We start from the raw sequence: 19,259 nt of genomic DNA, 5'->3' as shown, positions 1-19,259 counted from the left end.
CGCCACTTTATGTTTATGTCTGTGTCTGTGCGTCAGTTGAGTTCTGAAAGTTTTATTAAGTGTTATTTTGCCATAAATACGAATTATTCTTTCGTAGTCCAAGTCATAAAGCTAACACAGATCGAATATTTCCAATGCTTAATTTACAGTGGGCCAAGGATACAAGCAACTGAGACTATGAAAGGTGTAGTGTGTTTGCAAACATTTCAGTTGCATCCAGTTTCACCACTATTTCTTGGAGAACAAAATACTTTTACCAGAGGAAAAAATGTTTAATGACAAAGGTGACAGTCTGTGATGAAAGTGAAACCGATAAAAATGATTAAGGTGTAGTGGTTCCATTACTAGACTGTGTCCTTTTTTCAGCATTTGTGTTTCCGTGAAAGTATATTAGTTCTGAATGGGAGTGGAAGAACTTCCTTTCTCGCTTACAGTACTGAGAATCTGAAGACAGCATTGCTCTTATGGAATTACAAGGAGTGAATGGAGCCGGTCTGAGATATCGCTAATTCCTCGTGATTAAGGAATATTATAAAATACTAGCAAATGTACCCGTGCTTCGCTACGGCACTCTACATTTATACGGATATCGAAGGAAATTAGTGCATATGAAGTGAATAAGATTTTTAAATTGGGTTTGTCTTGGTTTTATCCGAGAATCAGTATTGTGAAATCCACAGACGTTGTTTCCTATGAAAGTGTGATTTGCGGAATTGCGTTTACTTCTTTACCGCAATTCACAACGAAGAAGGTAATTTTCATTTAACGGCAGACCCATTGCCTAGTGCGCGGCTAAAATCGATTTGGGGAGGTTTCATTACAATAGCAGACCCCAATTCCTACTTTCAGATAGATTACAGTTGAGGAACTTTTATTATATTTGCAAGGACTTTCCTTACTGCCACTCAAAAGTGAGTTGTGTTCTTATCTTTATAATGGCAGCCGCATTTTCTAATGCCAGTCAGCTTCCTGCCAGTCACACCGAGTTGGTGAGATTCCATTATAATAGCAGGCCACTATGCCTATCGTCAGTCACATTTTCGATGGGTCAATTTGTTTATAATGGAAGGCACCCTTGCCTACTGACAAACAGGATCGGCTAAAATAGTTTTGAAAAAAATTGCACGCTCCCTAGAGTTCTGCTAGTCGAATCGAGAAGGGAATTATAAATTAAAATAGTGCACAGGAGTTGGAGGACGACTCCATTCTTACTGCCTGTCAAAGTCGGTGTTAGGAGGACTGAAAACAATAGCAGAAGCCCTCCTTCTGACAGTCACTATGGATTTGCAATGTATTTAATACCAATGGCAGACAAACCCTTTCTAGATTGCTACAAATCGACGTCAATGAAAGAATATAGTCGTCATACGGAAGTATAAGGATGTTAACCATCATTTACAGAATAACTGCTGCTAAACGGTACATCACATCGAAAAACGGATTGTACGATAAGACGCACTTTCTGGCCATATCTTGGGGTCATCAGCTACTCCCGTACAAGTTTCAAATTTCTGATATTTCTCGTAGTGCCTCATTAATTCACGTCTTTTTTCATTTTTAAATATTTATATATACATCGCTCCAACCCGACTTGCTGCTTTTATATATATAGATTGTATGTAATGTATAGGGTCCAGATATTAAAAAGAATGCATATACGCAAATACAAATGCATAGTAAGTGCGTATACAGACATATTTTTCTCTTATGTGTGATCGGTTATCTAAGATTTCTGAACGAAATGAAAAATCTAATGAACTCTGTATGTTATACACCTGTTGGTAACATAAGAACTCTTCCCTGATCAAGGAAAAATCTTTCAGTGTCGCAATACAAGCAGGTAGACGGATGCTGACAATAGCTATTTCCTTCTCTTTACAGGTCCTCCCCAGGTTTGCTTAAACAAGTGCGATCGTCTGTTAACTTGCTCTTCGTCTACTGCAGTGTTTCACCAGATTAAACTGGAAAATGTCTAAAGATTTTGCCAGAAGAACGTTCCGAGCAGTCAGTGCCATTGTTCAAGTATTACCCACTTACACCCGTCGACGTAGAACGATCATTTTCAGCGTATAAATTAATTCTGGCCGACAACAGAAAGTTATTGACTCCTGAACACATTGAAACACTGTTGAAACCTACTGACATGCATCATTTTGCATGGAATTAACCATCTTTGTCAATTTAATACTGAATTAAAATTAAATAATGCGTCTGGTAAGTGTATTTTGTTTTATGTTTAGTGCATATTTTCGGAGTTTTTAGTGCATATGAATCCGGGTCCTAGTAATGTATTAGTCTATGAAAGAAAGAAAAAAGGACGAGGGATATTTTGCCCGTGCGTTATTGAAATAATTACGGAAACTTTTCTATTTTATAAATACATTCATAGGGACGAAGTGCAGTGATGGGAACAGTCTTCATTTTCCTCCTGTTCTGCTCTGGCACATGTAACGCGCAATCTGTTACTGTGTGAATCCTGACAGCGTATTACTGCTGTAAAGAAGTCGACTATGTATGTGTTGTGTATGTTTCTAGTTCTTGTATCAGTGCGAATATGTCTTGTGTTTTATGAGTTTCATGTGATTAATTTGCCTACGTGTGCGATTTCTTTCTTTGACATGTTACTTTATAGATGAGGCTGAGGAACAAACAAAATGAAACTGTGCTTAAATTGCAGATTATCCTCTTCCCCCTTTTTATGATCAAGATAAAAACTGAGTTTCATAAATTTATATTTCTCAATTTCCCCGTTATGCTGTTAACATTAAAATGAGCCCCTCTAACCGCCAGCACCACAAACTAACGCTTGGAGTTCATGAATATAATTTTCAACTTGGTTTCTTCTACCTGTTATCTTGAATTTAAAAACCGAGTTTCATCAATCTATGTACCGCCGTTTAACCAAACGCCCAAAATCTCACGCCTGCAAACCGAGGCGCAGAGGTTCTGTGCACCGTGCATCGGTCCGACTCGGCTCGATTCGAACCATAACAAGCTCCCTCCAAAATTCCAGTCCCCTTGAGTCCATAATTCTTTCCCTTTTTTATCTTGAACTTAAATACGGAATTTCACAAATTTACGTGCCATCATTTTGCTGAGCAGAGCTGTTCGATATGGCAACCTTGTTGTCATAAGAGCAATACTGTTTCCTTAACATGGAATGTCACGTCAGCTTTCGATCTTACACCACGCTCGATAGCGGCATTCGCTTAAGTGTAGCCAGTATCCAGTATTCGGGAGAATTTAGTGGGTTCGAACCCCACTGTCGGCAGCCCTGAAGATGGTTTTCCGTGGTTTCCAATTTTCACACCAGGCAAATGCTGGAGCTGTGCCTTAATTAAGGCCACGGCCGCTTCCTTCCCACTCCTAACCCTTTCCTATCCCATCGTCGCCAAAGACTTCTCGGTGTCGGTGCGACGTAAAACAACTTGTACAAAAATCATAGAGGCGGCTCCCTAGATTCTTCTCCCTACCTCTCTCCACTAGTTTAGACTCAAGCCCTGTTTGATGGAGTATGAAGACCACAGGTTAAATTAAATAGTCGGACGCCTGGCTGTATCGGCAAACCACCAAACGTTACTGTAAGGCAGTACTGTATACTCTTCTGGGCCGATTGCAGAAACGGTGTTTAGATGATGTCTACGGTTAAATAATGCCTAAGTATGGATGCCGCATTGGAGAGACGTTATTTATCACTTAGACACTGTCTAAAACCGATGTTCAACCGGCCATGTTTTAACACTACCGAGAACACTGTTTAACCTCAAATGAGAGGAGTGAATCACAGTCAGAGGTTTTGTACCATGAAACATATAATGAGACGATTCCGGGAAGAAACGTTAGTCCGACGGCCTCTCTGTGGATCGCCCGCTGCGAAATCGCAGCAACTCATTTGAAATGTTCGGGGAGGTAGAGCTTAAAATAAGATTTCGCTTTTCAAGAGACTTGTTTCTTGAGACTGACAAAGGGACAGTCCCGTGACTGCCAACTGGAATACAATTCTTGGCAACCGATATGTTTTATTATACATGGGGTAATTTCCATAGAATTATCGGGCACTTCAACTACATACATGTCAGAATGACTTGTCTCTCAGTCATCAGAGGGCTGTCACATACATCAGTCGGGAGTGATCCACTTATATTTACTGCCAAGTAAGCACACATACGGTAATAGTGAAAACTAAAAAGTAGGTTGTATATGGTTTGTATATATAATCGTCGCGCTAATTCAGATAAGTTTTCGGCAACTATGAGATTGTTTAAAGAGGACGACTGGGGAAAAACAGCCGTGGCCATAACAGCCCTAGTATTTTCCTGGTGTAAAAATAGGGAAGCTACAAAAACAATCTTGAGGGCTGCCGATGATGGGTTTCGAACCTACGATCTCCAACACATTCGGTTACACATTACTATTGTTTCATCTTCCCTTCGTCGAAGCTATTTACAGCTAGATTACATTCACCATAACAACGCTATAAGGTAGTGGAGTGTGGTCATGTATTACATATAAGGTGGTATCAGCAACTTGGATGAGTTATCTGTACGATCATAATTCAGAAAAGGCAAGACATTATTTTTCGCGAAACGTACTATAATATTTTAATGAAGTAAAATAAGCCCCTGAGTTGCCCATAATAACGGCACCTGTTTGACTTAAATGCTGTGAAGTATGCTATTAATGTTGGTTAGGATTCCATCATTCACATTTAAAAATAGTATCACTAGTGCCATCTATTGTGAATCAAACAAAAGAAATTAACAGCCGGGCAAGTGTGCGCACCTAATTCGAGCCGCCACATGGCTGCTGATATGGGAAGCTCAGTTTACGGTGCCTCATCTTGTAATTATCTATTTCGACCTTACGGGGTGAACATGTTGATCAGTCAGTAAGTGATGATCAGCAGGACGAAGATGGAGACAAAAAAATAATGAGAGGAAGTAGTAATGAACGACAAACCAGGAGTCACAAAGTAATAAAGTATTTACCAATCACAAACATTCACCGCTACCTAAGTGTGAAAATAACAACAAAAGGAAAAGGAATGGTCAGAAATCTCAGATTTTAACATCGTCTCCTTATGAGAATAGCCTTGAGGAGGAACAAAATGTTAAGGAACAGGAAGAAAGGATGAAAGCAAGAACTGAAAAACAACTTGCAAAAAGAAATTCTCAGATACCTAAAATTGCAAGAGATGGTAAACAATATGAAGGTGTCCGTCCAAAACATTCATCTTCACAAAAGCTAACATATAGGCCTCGCACATCCAGAGGTGAACAATCTCAAGAATCATGTGAAGACGATGATTGGGTACGATGCAGTGAATTTGGGGAATGGTGGCATGAGTTGTGCACTTGATATGGAGGACATGGAGGATTTCTTTGTGATCATTGTTGAAAAGTTGTTATAATTAATTGTGACTGAGTGAAATGAAAGGAAATGTAATGAGAAAACAAATGCGCACACTTAGACTACAGCCTGCGCACACTTACCCGCATATGTCGTCTAAGTGTTCGCATACGTAAAGTTGTGTAAACTCGCGTGTCACAATAAATCATTATCACTGTATATTATTTTAAAAATATATAAATATTCTTCATGTTCCCTTCTACCAAAATATGTATTAAAGTTACAAACATATTTATGGAATGCAATCTTATAAGGGCTTAAACATTAAGTGCGCACACTTACCCTCCTCTACCTTAATCAAAGCTACACTTCCCTGTGCGGTGGCGTGTCGCTTTAGTGTCGATAATATTGAGATTTAATTTCCACCGAAAGCGATACTCTTATTTGAGTAATGTGTAGGAAGACAAACAGCTGACGCGTTCGGCGCGCGCATCTACGAATTTCATTGGTTGCAACAAACAAAGAGTTGCATGAAAGATACTTGTATTTCCATTTTCAAACCAATATTGAAACTTTAAACGATGTTTAGTTAAACACCGGCTGAACATTGTTTATTCAATGGAAGATTGTGCACGATTTAGACGTTGTCTAAGGCTTAAAACTAGTCATCATTTCTGCAGTCAGCCCTTTATGTTCGATCTTTTCTGTCTGCATCAAGTCTGTCCCTACAGACAATTCCTTTGTTTCTCGTAGATTCGTACCATCACCACCACCACCACCACCACCAACAACAACAACAACAACAAACTATAAATCATTGATATGCATTTGGGGCTGTGACCCAGGCAGAGCAGCGGTCTATATTACTTACCTCATAGAAGGAGGGAGGGATGTACGTGGAGATGACCTCAGCCATGGGGAAGGCAATCCCCATCACCACCACCAGCTTGCCATAGAGTGCTGACAAAGTCGACGTGAGGGCATCTCTGGAACAAACACGCCAGTCATTCTACCACTATCAGTAGTACATGTTAAATCACTCTACAATCTAAAGGTATAGACCACTCATAAATATTTGTCCAACCCTTGTCCCATTTCTCTACAGGGTCGGGGATGTGGTGAGATGAAATCTGTCGTGGTGGGTTTTTATGACCGCGTGGCCTTCCTAACGTCAACCTCATCATAGGAGTCAAGGAGATGAAATGAACCACGTGATATATGATAGTAGGAAGGGAGAGGGTGAAACCAAGTGCCGGCACATAGCCTACTCCTGTCGAATAGCTCCAAGAGGTCTGCTCAAAGCTTTCTTTTTACCTTCATGCTCCAGATTTACTTTTTCTTATTTTATTTTATTTGTTGAACTTAGCTTTCTTTCTTCATTATATGTTGTCCAAGTCTGTAATATTTAGCTTATCTTTGATTTTATAATAGAATAGAAGTAATAACATATAACCTAAATGGAAAATCTCAATCCAAACAAGAGCAAATAGATTAGCTAAAGCACAAAAATTAACATGGGATATCTACAAAAAGAAATGTCTATCAATAAATGCAAAAATAAAACACTACAACACAGTTATAAAACTGGAAGCTACATATGCAGCAGAAACACTTTTTCACCTGAATAAACAATCAAAGACTGACAGACTTATGAAAATTGAAAGGAGGATTGGAAGAACCTGCATCAAAAAAAAATACCAGAAAGATGGACAGTGGCGGATAATACCTAACAAAGTCGTGTACAAAGAGCTAGAGCCCATTACAGATACTATGCGTAAGAGGAAACTGGGATTCTTTGGAGGATGCAGGATTCGAGACTCCTGAAACAACTAGTACAACACAATCTCATCTCAAAAATACCACAACAGGATGTAAATGGATCAGAGAAGTAAGAGAGGATCTGAAGGAAATAGGCCTTACAACAGAAGACACCACAAATAAGATAAAATTGAATACAAAACTCAAGAATACAAACCTCCGCTTTACCCTTACACAAAACAAACCAACAACACGTACATTTTCAACTGAGGAGAGGGCACAAAGATCAGAGCGTGTGAAGAAGTACTGGGAGGACCGCAAATCCCGAACAATCCCTTCAAAGAGACCTGAACGACGGACTGACTAAAGTGATCCTATGTGGTCATAAAACAAGAAGAATAGTATATTTCTTTTATATATGTAGTGTATTATCTGTAAAATTCATGGTTAAGTATAAGAGAGGGCCACGAGCTCTAACTTTGCCACTGATTAAATAAATAGATAGATAAATAAAAATAAAAATAAATAAATAAATAAATAAATAAATAAATAAATAAATAAATAAATAAATAAATAAATAAATAAATAAATAAATAAATAAATAAATAAATAAATAAATAAATAACGTCCCCATCCGACGGAAGAATCAACACCAACAGCGTCATATGCCCTCACTCCTTATGAGCACTGCGGAGAAGTTTGGAATTCAATGCAGGCTCTTGGCACACAATCTAGTGATTAGAAATTGAATACCACCACCTCCCCTACTATGGCGGCCGACATTCTGATGGTGGAAATGTTTTTGACCAACGGGACTCGAACCGACTAACCACGATATCAGACCATTTAGACTTCAATGCCTTAACGATCCCGGCCATCAGGCGAACATATATAAAATAAATAAATAAATAAATAAATAAATAAATAAATAAATAAATAAATAAATAAATAAATAAATAAATAAATAAATAAATAAATAAATAAATAAATAAATCCCGAGTTCCGACTCGTTGGCTGAACGGTCAGCTTACTGGCCTTCGGCTCAGAGGGTCCCGGGTTCGATTCCCGGCCGGGTCGGGGATTTTAACCTTAATTGGTTAATTCCAGTGGCACGGGGGCTGGGTGTATGTGCTGTCTTCATCATCATGTCATCCTCATCACGACGCGCAGGTCGCCTACGGGTGTCAAATGGAAAGACCTGCACCTGGCGAGCCGAACCCGTCCTGGGATATCCCGGCACTAAAAAAAAAAAAGCCATACGACATTTCAAATTTCAATCCTGAGAAAAGCCCTAGACCCCATCAAAGACAGAAGTGAATAAGAATCAGGCATAACAACGCGCTTCACCAACATTTAGAGGGCATAACATCAGTCATGAGAAAGTGGAGACTTATCTTCTACGGTCATATTGTAGTCAGAATGGACAATAAGAGTCTGATCTCAAGAATCTTCAACACCCTTCCCAGAGGGAAGGGGACAAATGCTAAATGGAAGAAACTGGTCCGAAAAGACTTAGCAATTTTAAAAATTAATCGCAAAGATATATTCTATCCATCTATCTTTCTTTTAGTCTGGTTACCCTCCAGGGTTGGCTTTTCCCTCGGAATCAGCGAGGAATCACGGCTCTACCACCTCAAGGGCAATATCCCAGAGCGTGAGACTTTGGGTCTGGCGATACAACTGGGGAGGAAGACCAGTACCTCGCCCAGGTGGCCTCACCTCTTATGATGAACAGGGGCCTTGTGGGGGATGGGAAGTTTGGAAGGAAGAGGGAAGGAAGCGGCCGTAGCCTTAAGTTAGGTACCATCCCGACATTTGCCTGGAGGAGAAGTGGGAAACCACGCAAAACCACTTCGAGTATGGCTGATGTGGGAATCGAACCCATCTCTACTCAGCTGACATCCCGAGGCTGAGTGGACCTCGTGCCACTTTTCAAATTTCGCGGCAGAGCCAGGAATCGAACCCGGGCCTCTGGGAGTGGCAGCTAATCACACTGACCACTACACTGCAGAGGCGGACAAAATATATTCAACAAGGATAAATTTAGAATGCTGTTCAGAACATCCAACACTCTCCAGACACTGACAGCTAAAACACTGCGTCTTGGAGTGAAGTGAAGTGGACTCAGGAAACGAAAGCAACCCACAGCACAAGTAAGACAGGATTCTGGCCTAAGAAGAAAGCTCGCCAGAGTTGGGAATCACGTGGTCCAAGGGTCCTAAATAAATAAATAAATAAATAAATAAATAAATAAATAAATAAATAAATAAATAAATAAATAAATAAATAAAAAATAAAAAATAAAACTATTATTACGGTAATATTATTATTATTATTATTATTATTATTATTATTATTATTATTATTATTATTATTATTATTATTATTTGCTTTACGCCCCACTAACTACTTTTACGGTTTTCGGAGACGCCGAGGTGTCGGGATTTGGTCCCACAGGAATTCTTTTACGTCGGTCAATCACTACTGATCTGCATTTAGGGCAGTCGCCCAGGTGACAGATTCCCTATCTGTTGTTTTCCTAGCCTTTTCTTAAATGGTCGCAAAGAAACTGGAAATTTATTGAACATCTTCTTTGGTAAGTTATTCCAATCCCTAGCTCCCCTACCTATAAACGAATATATGCCCCAATTTGTCCTCTTGAATTCCAGCTTTATCTTCATATTGTGATCGTTCCTACTTTTAAAGACATCACTCAAACATATTCGTCTATTAATGTCATTCCACCCATCGCCATCTCTCCACTGACAGCTCGGAGCATGCCACTTAGTCGAGCAGCTCGTCTCCTTTCTCCCAAGTCTTCCCAGCCCAAACTTTGCAACATTTTTGTAACGCTACTCACCCAGAACAAATCGAGCTGCTTTTCTTTGGATATTTTCCCAGTTCTTGAATCAAGTAATCCTGGTGAGGGTCCCATACAGTGGAACCATACTCTAGTTGGGCTCTTACCAGAGACTTAGTCTATATGCCAGTAAATCTACCAATACGAGGTTGACGTATCTTCAAATACCTTCAAATACCACCGAACTGAGCGAGGATCGAACCTGCCAAGTTGGGGTCAGAAGGCCAGCGCCTCAACCGTCTGAATTATTATTATTATTATTATTATTATTATTATTATTATTATTATTATTATTATTATTATTACTTCTACGTGACGGTGTATGTACAGGTAAGCCTGTCCTGTCCAGTGGTGCCTCTCAAGTAAGTTTTGAGGAGTCTCAACGTAGAGAAGCATTGCTGTCGTCACGGGCAAGGTGGCCAAGTTATGGAGCAAATTCGAAATGTTTGGGAACAGTTGCCGGGAGTTCTGTGCTGTTCTGCCACTTGAGTCACCACAAGTATCACTCCACTTTAACTAGATCCTCCACTGGATTACCAACGTCCTCCTCGTACAAAGGAAACATCACAGAAGCGAGCGGTGACTAACACCTGGAGGTGCAGAAATCGTTCTTTCAGAGCAGAGATGAGATTTTCTAGGAATGGTATTAAGGCTGAAATATTAGTCTGTGAGTCTCTGGTAAAAATGGTCGATCTATTCTTGTGAAATTTACTGATTCGCGGCATAATTATTTTTAAATTTCATGTTCGGAACCCAACGTTCGTCAAATATTTAAAAAAAAGTCTGTTGGCACAGCACCTTTATCTATTAATAAAAATGAGATGAATTTGTTTGTTCCGGATAGGCTCGAAAACTAGTGGACCGATTTTGTTGAAGTTTGGTGAGGATACAGCTTTAGGTCCTGAATCACGTAAGACGAACATGTATGAACAGTTGAATCAGAATTTTGGTAGTTATTTGTGAAAAAGAAATGTTTAGTTACTTTTATTATTATTATTATTATTATTATTATTATTATTATTATTATTATTATTATTATTATTCATTATCTGTTTACCCTCCAGGTTCGGTTTTTCCCTCGGACTTAGCGAGGGATCCCACCTCTACTGCCTCAAGGGCAGTGTCCTGGAGCTTCAGACTCTTGGTCGGGGATACAACTGGGGAGTATGACCAGTACCTCGCCCAGGCGGCCTCACCTGCTATGCTGAACAGGGGCCTTGTGGAGGGATGGGAAGATTGGAAGGGATAGGCAAGGAAGAGGGAAGGAAGCGGCCGTGGCCTTAAGTTAGGTACCATCCCGGCATTCGCCTGGAGGAGAAGTGGGAAACCACGGAAAACCACTTCCAGGATGGCTGAGGAGGGAATCGAACTCACCTCTACTCAGTTGACCTCCCGAGGCTGAGTGGACCCCGTTCCAGCCCTCGTACCACTTTTCAAATTTCGTGGCAGAGCCGGGAATCGAACCCGGGCCTCCGGGGGTGGCAGCTAATCACGCTAACCACTACACCACAGAGGCGGACATTATTATTATTATTATTATTATTATTATTATTATTATTATTATTATTATTATTATTATTATTATTATTATTATTATTATTATTATTATTATTATTATTTCTTTGTATCAGCCTATTAAGTGTCACGTTATTTCAGCTGTTTTCTCTGGACTTTGCTCTTTTCTTTCGCCCGTGTCTTTCCTGTCTTCAAGTTCGGCCTTTCTTGAAAACTCTGGTGATCTAGTTTCCTCCTGAGTGGGTTGCGTTCTTGTATATCTTAATAAGTGTTGCCATCTCCTGCAGGTTCCTTTCCGCCTCCTTGAAACAAGAGTATCCATTTTTGTTGACGACACTAATATTTTCTATGCAGGCTCTAGCAATTATGAACTTGAACAAAATATGCAGCAGGATATTCTATTACTTGAAACATGGCTTAATTCCAACCCACTAACTATTAACCTAACAAAAACAAACTACATAATTTTTCAAAAACATCAAAGTTGGATATAAATATGCTTTTCTTCAATCATAGCGTAAAGAGAGTGCGGAGTACTAAATTCAAAAGACTGATTATAGATGAAAATCTGTCGTGGAGTAATCAGGTGGAGAATATTTGTAACAAAATTATCCCTGTGATTGTTATCCTTAGTAGATTGAGACATAAATTCTATCGTAGGGATATTTACTATGCTCTTATTGAAAGCCACATCTCAGATGTGGTACATGTCTGAGCATGCTGTAATAAAGAATTAATTGGAAAGGTCCTTAGGAAGAGAGCACTAAAAATATTTTTGAAACTGGCCATCCTAATAATAATAATAATAATAATAATAATAATAATAATAATAATAATAATAATAATACCGAGCTCGATAGCTGCAGTCGCTTAAGTGCGGCCAGTATCCAGTTTTCGGGAGACAGTAGTTTCGAACCCCACTGTCGGCAGACTTAAAGATTGTTTTCCGTGGTTTCCCATTTTCACACCAGGCGAATGCTGAGGCTGTACCTTAATTAAGGTCACGGCCGCTTCCTTCCCACTCCTAGCCCTTTCCTGTCCCATCGACGCCATAAGACCTATCTGTGTCGGTGCGATGTAAAGCAACTAGCAGGTAGTAATAATAATAATAATAATAATAATAATAATAATAATAATAATAATAATAATAATAATAATAATAATAATAATAATAATAATAATAATAATAATAATAATAATAATAATAATAATAATAATAGGTATTATCCAGAACAGAGTGCCTTACTACATATATTCCCCACTAAGTGTACTGAAAAATGACAATTTTAAACTCTACTGGGATCGAACGATAACAAACAGATAGAACAACTCTGCACAATAGACCAAACATTACCAGACAAAAAGAATCAACACACATATCTCATTGACATCGCTATCCCGAACGACCACAGTATGAAACAAAAATAGGCTACAATGAGGAGGTAGATAAATATACTCATCTGGCTATGGAAGTGCCACGGATCTGGAAACAAGACAGAGTGGCAAATCTTCCTTTTCTCCTTTCTCCGACTGGACTCGCACCAACATAATGAAACTACACCTCCCCTTCTACACTCACTGAAAATGAAAATGAAAACCTACAACCTGTTTTCCAGTCATTGACCGGGTCAGGGATGTAACGAATGAAGCAGATATAGGCTGTTAGTACGATGGGGTCGCCACTCCCAAAGTGATTTATTAATGACTGATAGATGCTATGAAATGAGAATGGAGAGTGTTGCTGGAATGAAAGATGACGGGGAAAACCGGAGTACCCGGAGAAAACCTGTCCCGCCTCCGCTTTGTCCAGCACAAATCTCACATGGTGTGACCGGGATTTGAACCACGGTATCCAGCGGTGAGAGGCCGACGCGCTGTCGTCTGAGCCACGGAGGCTCTTTCTACACTCACTATGTGGCAGAAAAGCTGAAATTTTGAAGACCTACAAGATCGTCAGAACATTCCTGAATGTTCAGTACGGAGCACAAATTGAAAAGGCTGCAACTACTATAACGAAGAGAATAATGAAGGCGTATATTGTAAAGTTATGTAAATTATGATTAAGATCTATTTCTTGTAAGTAAAATACTGAAATACTTGCTATATTACCAAGTATAAAGTTGTGAAATAAATAAATAAATAAATAAATAAATAAATAAATAAATAAATAAATAAATAAATAAATAAATAAATAAATAAATAAATCGAAAAATGCCCTAACTAACAGTTTTAAAATCTCTAACTACACTGAAAATTACAATAAAAACGTCATTCTTCCAAATGTCCATCCCGAAGGCTGGTTTGATCCTCCACAGTTAAGCCAACAGCTGTCATAGATAGTCTAAGCGTCACTGAAGAGGCGTACTAGCGAAATGAAGAGTGAGGTAGTTTCCCGTTGCTTTCCTCGCTGAGCCAGAAGTTGATATTACATATCAGTCTGACAAGCCCACTGAAATGCATGCACCCATCGAACCTATGAGTGATATTTTTAGACCATTTATAACAGGGACTGGCTGCATAAGGAATGGTATTACTAGCATCACACATACCTCGGTCACTTTTATATTGTCAAGCCAAGGATGAGACTGAGACAGGTCAGTGAAAGTAATAAAATATGAATAGAAATGGCCAATTTAAGAAAGGAAAGTGGCGAAAATGCCACTAGCGGAGTTTTCGAAAATATGTGGCTAACTTAATAGGTCTTCACGAAATTGCTAGATCTAGCCATATAGTGGCTTAAATTGGCAACTCTGCCGCTATCCTAGTTTAGGGAAGGAATTGAAATTGTACCGGTTGGTACACCTATACGCCGTACATTTGAATTTTCCGCCTTAAAGTACTCCTCTACTGCTGAAACTCTGAACTTTAAAACTGAATTAATTCAACCGTTTATCAGAAGATATCACTGTGTTAATTTCGAATTGTTTTTGTTTATTAATTATCAAGAAGTGTGGACATTCTCTCACAGATGTCTCTACCAAAAACTACCATCATGCACCCTGGTGCGAAGTGAAGGAACTTTTCTTGAAGATATTTTGTATTCATAAGTTTGTTCTTTACTAAATGCTGTTATTTCATTTGTGGGTTGGCAATATTAATCTTTCTTTCCGCCAGTTTTGGAATTAGTCAATCGTAAATTTCTGCCATTAATTTTAGCCAAAGGCATCTTTCTTCCCCATTGTTGAGGTGTAACTGTAAGCTACCCAATAAACGACTTTGGGTGTCTTTACCATTCATGAAAGGTCTCGAATCTTCCCCGAGAGTATAAAAACTGCTGATTTTCATGGCTCCCGGCCACTCGTACAACATCTAGCTTAGTGTATGGAAGTATAGCAGGAGGCGGGAAGCGCCTCTTTCATCCGCCAGCAGCTCTTCTACAAGGTAATGGCCTATTAACATCTTTATTTCTTGCTAGCTCAGCAGTTTAGCCCTCGAGGAAGGTCCGAAATCTTTTCAATGTAACCTTCCTTTCTAAAAATGGTACTTAGTGCCGGCTTATGTAAAAGTTTCTTATTACTTTAACTGTAAATCGGAGATAGAGAGTGCTTTACCCTCTCGGGCTTCCCTTCATTTTGAGTTGAGGTGACTACGTTTTCATAACCGATTTTCTTCTCTTAATGTATTAAAATTTTCTTATACGAGTCACCTCCCTAGTTTGGCAATAGCCCTTGTATCACCGGCCTAGTGCCCCTTAGATTTTATACGGTTTCATGTAGGAGTGCAAGCAACGCCTCAATTCATCTTGGTATTTTGGGCCATTTAATTAACCTATTAATTTTCTTTTAAAGCCCTGTAGGCTGGGTACGAGATACCCCTGTTTAATTCTTGTAAGTTGTGCCTCGATGGCAAGTTACTGTAAAGTCTGGTATTGCCTTTAATAGGCTTGAAAGATTGAGAGCGGGTCAGCTCTTTCTGGTATTTTGAAAGGTGCCTCTAGGAGGCTTGACATTACTAGGTGGGAGCAAGTGCTCCATGGAATTAGGGGTTTTCTGCCCTTTGGTATATTGTGGTTGTGATCTGAGAGCTCAGGAATTATTGATCTTGGGGCTCATAGCCCAGATCCTGTAATGATCCCCTAAAACTTGTGTTTTCGCTTCTAAAATTATCATTGTACCTGTGTTTTTTATGGTTATTTCACCTAGTGAAAATTTGTTAAATCTTGTTGTCTATTGAAAATATAACCTTTATTGAAATTTTAATTCATCTTTCGGACTTGTAGTTAGACCCTTTCCAGCCCGCACCTTCTTTCACCTCTGCCTTCCACGGATAACTCCGTACCAGAAATAACTTCCTTCGGTTCGGTGTCTTAAAGGCGCAGTAGCCGGGAACTGCCTCAGTGGGGCAAAACGCTTGTTGTAATTTCCTTCCGGAAAGTTAATTTTTAACATCCAACAAGAAATATTTGACAGAAGTGTTTAATACTCACGTGCCGAGCTGTTTCCAGTCACCTTGGAGTTGTTCGATGCGGGAGGGTCTCTTGATGGCGGGCAGCGAGGCGTGGTACAGTACGGGTGACATGAAGGAGCTGGGAGAGGGCAACCTGCAAGACACAGAACAACAGTGTGTTGTGGCAAACATGGGGCGGTGTGCTGTCTCTACACAATACAGATATAATTATAACTTTACATCCAGTCCACACTGCAGCGTATACATTTAATTTTTGTTTCCGCATTGAGGTATAACGTTAATGAACTCAATTCTTAAAAATAATGTACTAATAAAGTTCCACCTATTCAATATTTAACCAGAGGCCTTTCTGCGGCCATCTTCGGCTAAAATCGGAATTATCCCATCATTTACAAAAGTGATATATTATGAACGAAAATAAATGTTAAATAAACACAAGTTAAAGTAATCAATCAGATTCCATATCTTACTTTTACCTGGTCTTTTCTTAAATAACCGCAAATAATTTGGAAATTTATTGAACATCTCCCTTGGTAAGTTATTCCAATCCCTAACTCCCCTTCCTATAAATGAATATTTGCCCTAATTTGTCCTCTTGAATTCCAACTTTATTTTCATATTTTGATCTTTCCTACTTTTAAAAACACCAGTCAAACTTATTCGTCTACTGATGTCATTCCACGCAATTTCTCCACTGCTCGGAACATACCACTTAGTCGATCAGCTCGTCTCCTTTCTCCCAAGTCTTCCCAGCCCAAACTTTGCAACATTTTCGTAACGCTACACTTTTGTAGGAAATCACCGAGAACAAATCGAGCTGATTTTCTTAGGATTTTTTTCCACTTCTCAATTCAAGTAATCCTTGTGAGTGTCCCATACATCGGAACTACACTCTATTTGAGGTCTTGCCAAAGATTTATATGCACTCTCCTTTATATCCTTACTACACTCCGAAATAGCCTCAATCCCCTTTATGTGATTACCCCAATAGAGATCTTTCCTTATATTAACACCTAGGTCCTTACAATGATCCCTAAAAGGAACTTTCAGCCATCAACACAGTAATTAAACCTGAGAGGTGGTGGTGGTGATTACTGTTTGAAGAGGAAGTACAACTGGGCAACCATCCTCTATTAAGACCAACCAGAGAGAGAAAATTGAAAGGGTCCGCCCCTTCGAAAAATGAAGGTATCGGTCAAAGTAAGACAAGGGACACGAAGGGCGTGAAAATGAAAGAGTCTTTAGGCCTTGAGTGCTCTAATACCGTCGGGGTCGGAAAAGAACAAGAGTTGACCAAGGAAGGTCGGACAGGATAGATGAAGGTGATGAGCCTGGCACAAGTAAGTGAAAGCAAGGCAAGGACTCAATTAAGGGCCCCGTGGTCGCTAACCCACACTCCCAAGTTGAGAGCCCTTGGGACCCCTTTTAGTCACCTCTTACGACAGGCAAGGGATATCGTGGATATTATTGTATCGTTCCCACCCAAAGGGGAAACCTGTGAGGACTTTTCCTATTTGTGAAATTAACAACCTGACTCAACCCCGTTTATCATCATACCATAGCCTGCTGTCCATCTCACAACATTGTCGAGGTCTTTCCACAGTTGCTCACCAACTTTAAACTTATATATTACTCTATACAGAACAACATCATCCGCAAAAGGCCTTATCTCTCATTCCAGTTCTTTGCTCATGTGATTTATATATACGAAAACATAAAGGTCCTATAATACTGCCTTGAGGAATTCTCCTCTACTCTAATTCTCTGAGTTGTATCTTCTAGAAATATAGCCATTCATTGTCCGGCTCCATGGCTAAATCGTTAGCGTCCTGGCTTTTGGTCACAGGGGTCCCGGCTTCGATTCCCGGCAGGGTCGGGAATTTTAACCTTAATTGGTTAATTTCGCTGGCACGGGGGCTGGGTGTATGTGTCGTCTTCATCATCATTTAATCCTCATCACGACGCGCAGGTCGCCTACGGGAGTCAAATCGAAAGACCTGCATCTGGCGAGCCGAACTTGTCCTCGGACACTCCCGGCACTAAAAGCCATACGCCATTTCATTTCATTTCATTTCATTTCATAGCCACTTATTAATGTCATTTTCAAGAAGTTGCTTAAAATGTTCTGACATAATCCTTTTCTTTATTTTATTGACCTTTGTTGTAACAACATTTGGTCATCCTCCACGTTCAATGGACACTCACAGCACACATTCAAAAAATATTAATTGTCAGCGCGAAGTAGATACAAGAAATAAAAACCAAATCATCCACACGTACATAAAACCATACTGAATCTCTTTTCCGGGAGGAGAGGAGGAGAACAAACAAAACCCTGGCAACAATGCGATGAGTTCAAAGTCAAATTCTCATATCCGCGGTTCTCAAAAAGTCCATCACAGCGTTGAGAACTAAATTGTCTTCACCTTGCAACACCAATGCAGCGCTGGTCGGGAACGGCACTTGTCGATGACATAGTGCAGATAGAAAGCGGTTTCGAGAAGCATCATAAAGGCCAAACTTAAAAACAAATTTTGGTTGAGATCTCCATCCTCCGCATACTGACATCGACAGCGCGGTGAATCCAAAACTCCTATGCGATGATTTAGCCTCATTCGGATTGCTAAAGCCGTTAGACCTCATGACCCGATGAAACTGATAATACCATGGCTTAGCAGTGATGTTGGTGGCAGCACCTTTTGACCGGCATCCACCACAACACACCATATTTTAAGCTAACAGACATTTTAAACAACGTCTTAAAAGTGGCACATTTTTGTTTTGTTTTTCGAATCGACCCCCTACGGACTGCGTGTTAACAATCAATCTCATTTTCAGTGTCTGTGTCTTGTTCGTCTGCGGGCTTTGACATCCTGCCAGTGTCTCTTGAGCCCATCAATCAGCGCTTTGTTCCGCTCCTATGGTAAAGAGCCCCTCCGTCTTCTAGGTTCTGTCTCCTCCTGTCATTGATTTTATGCTCCGTAATATCCGACTCGCTGGCTGAACGGTCAGCGTACTGGCCTTCGGTTCAGAGGGTCCCGGGTTCGATTCCCGGCCGGGTCGGGGATTTTAACCTTAAATGGTTAATTCCATTGGCACGGGGGCTGGGCGTATGTGTTGTCTTCATCATCATTTCATCCTCATCACGACGCGCAGGTCGCCTAGGGGAGTCACATAGAAAGACCTGCACCTGGCGAGCCGAACCCGTTCTGGGATATCCCGGCACTAAAAAGCCATACGACATTTCATTTCATTTCCTCCGTAATGCCCGTCTCTCTCAGATCTTTCTCACACTCTTGGATCCATCTCAACTTAGATGCCCTTGCTTTTAGAAAATTCCTGATTTCTTTGTGAGCCGGTCATTATTCAT

At 40.0% G+C, this 19,259-nt stretch overlaps 1 protein-coding gene across 1 annotated transcript in view; it reads right to left on the bottom strand.

Annotated features, from left to right (window-relative positions):
- Positions 1-19,259, bottom strand: part of LOC136884398 (proton channel OtopLc-like) — a 136,059-nt gene that overhangs the window by 47,841 nt on the left and 68,959 nt on the right. Inside the window, exons 3-4 of the mRNA XM_068229880.1 lie at positions 15,909-16,071; positions 6,221-6,335 (exon numbers count right to left, since the gene is read on the bottom strand). Coding sequence (XP_068085981.1) covers positions 6,221-6,335; positions 15,909-16,071 — 278 coding nt within the window. The remainder of the gene's footprint in view (positions 1-6,220; positions 6,336-15,908; positions 16,072-19,259) is intronic.

The sequence above is a fragment of the Anabrus simplex genome, chromosome 12 (genome assembly GCF_040414725.1).
Source record: "Anabrus simplex isolate iqAnaSimp1 chromosome 12, ASM4041472v1, whole genome shotgun sequence".
Taxonomy (NCBI): domain Eukaryota; kingdom Metazoa; phylum Arthropoda; class Insecta; order Orthoptera; family Tettigoniidae; genus Anabrus; species Anabrus simplex.
Note: the sequence above shows the minus strand (reverse complement) of the source record. Positions and strands in the feature narration are given on the sequence as shown.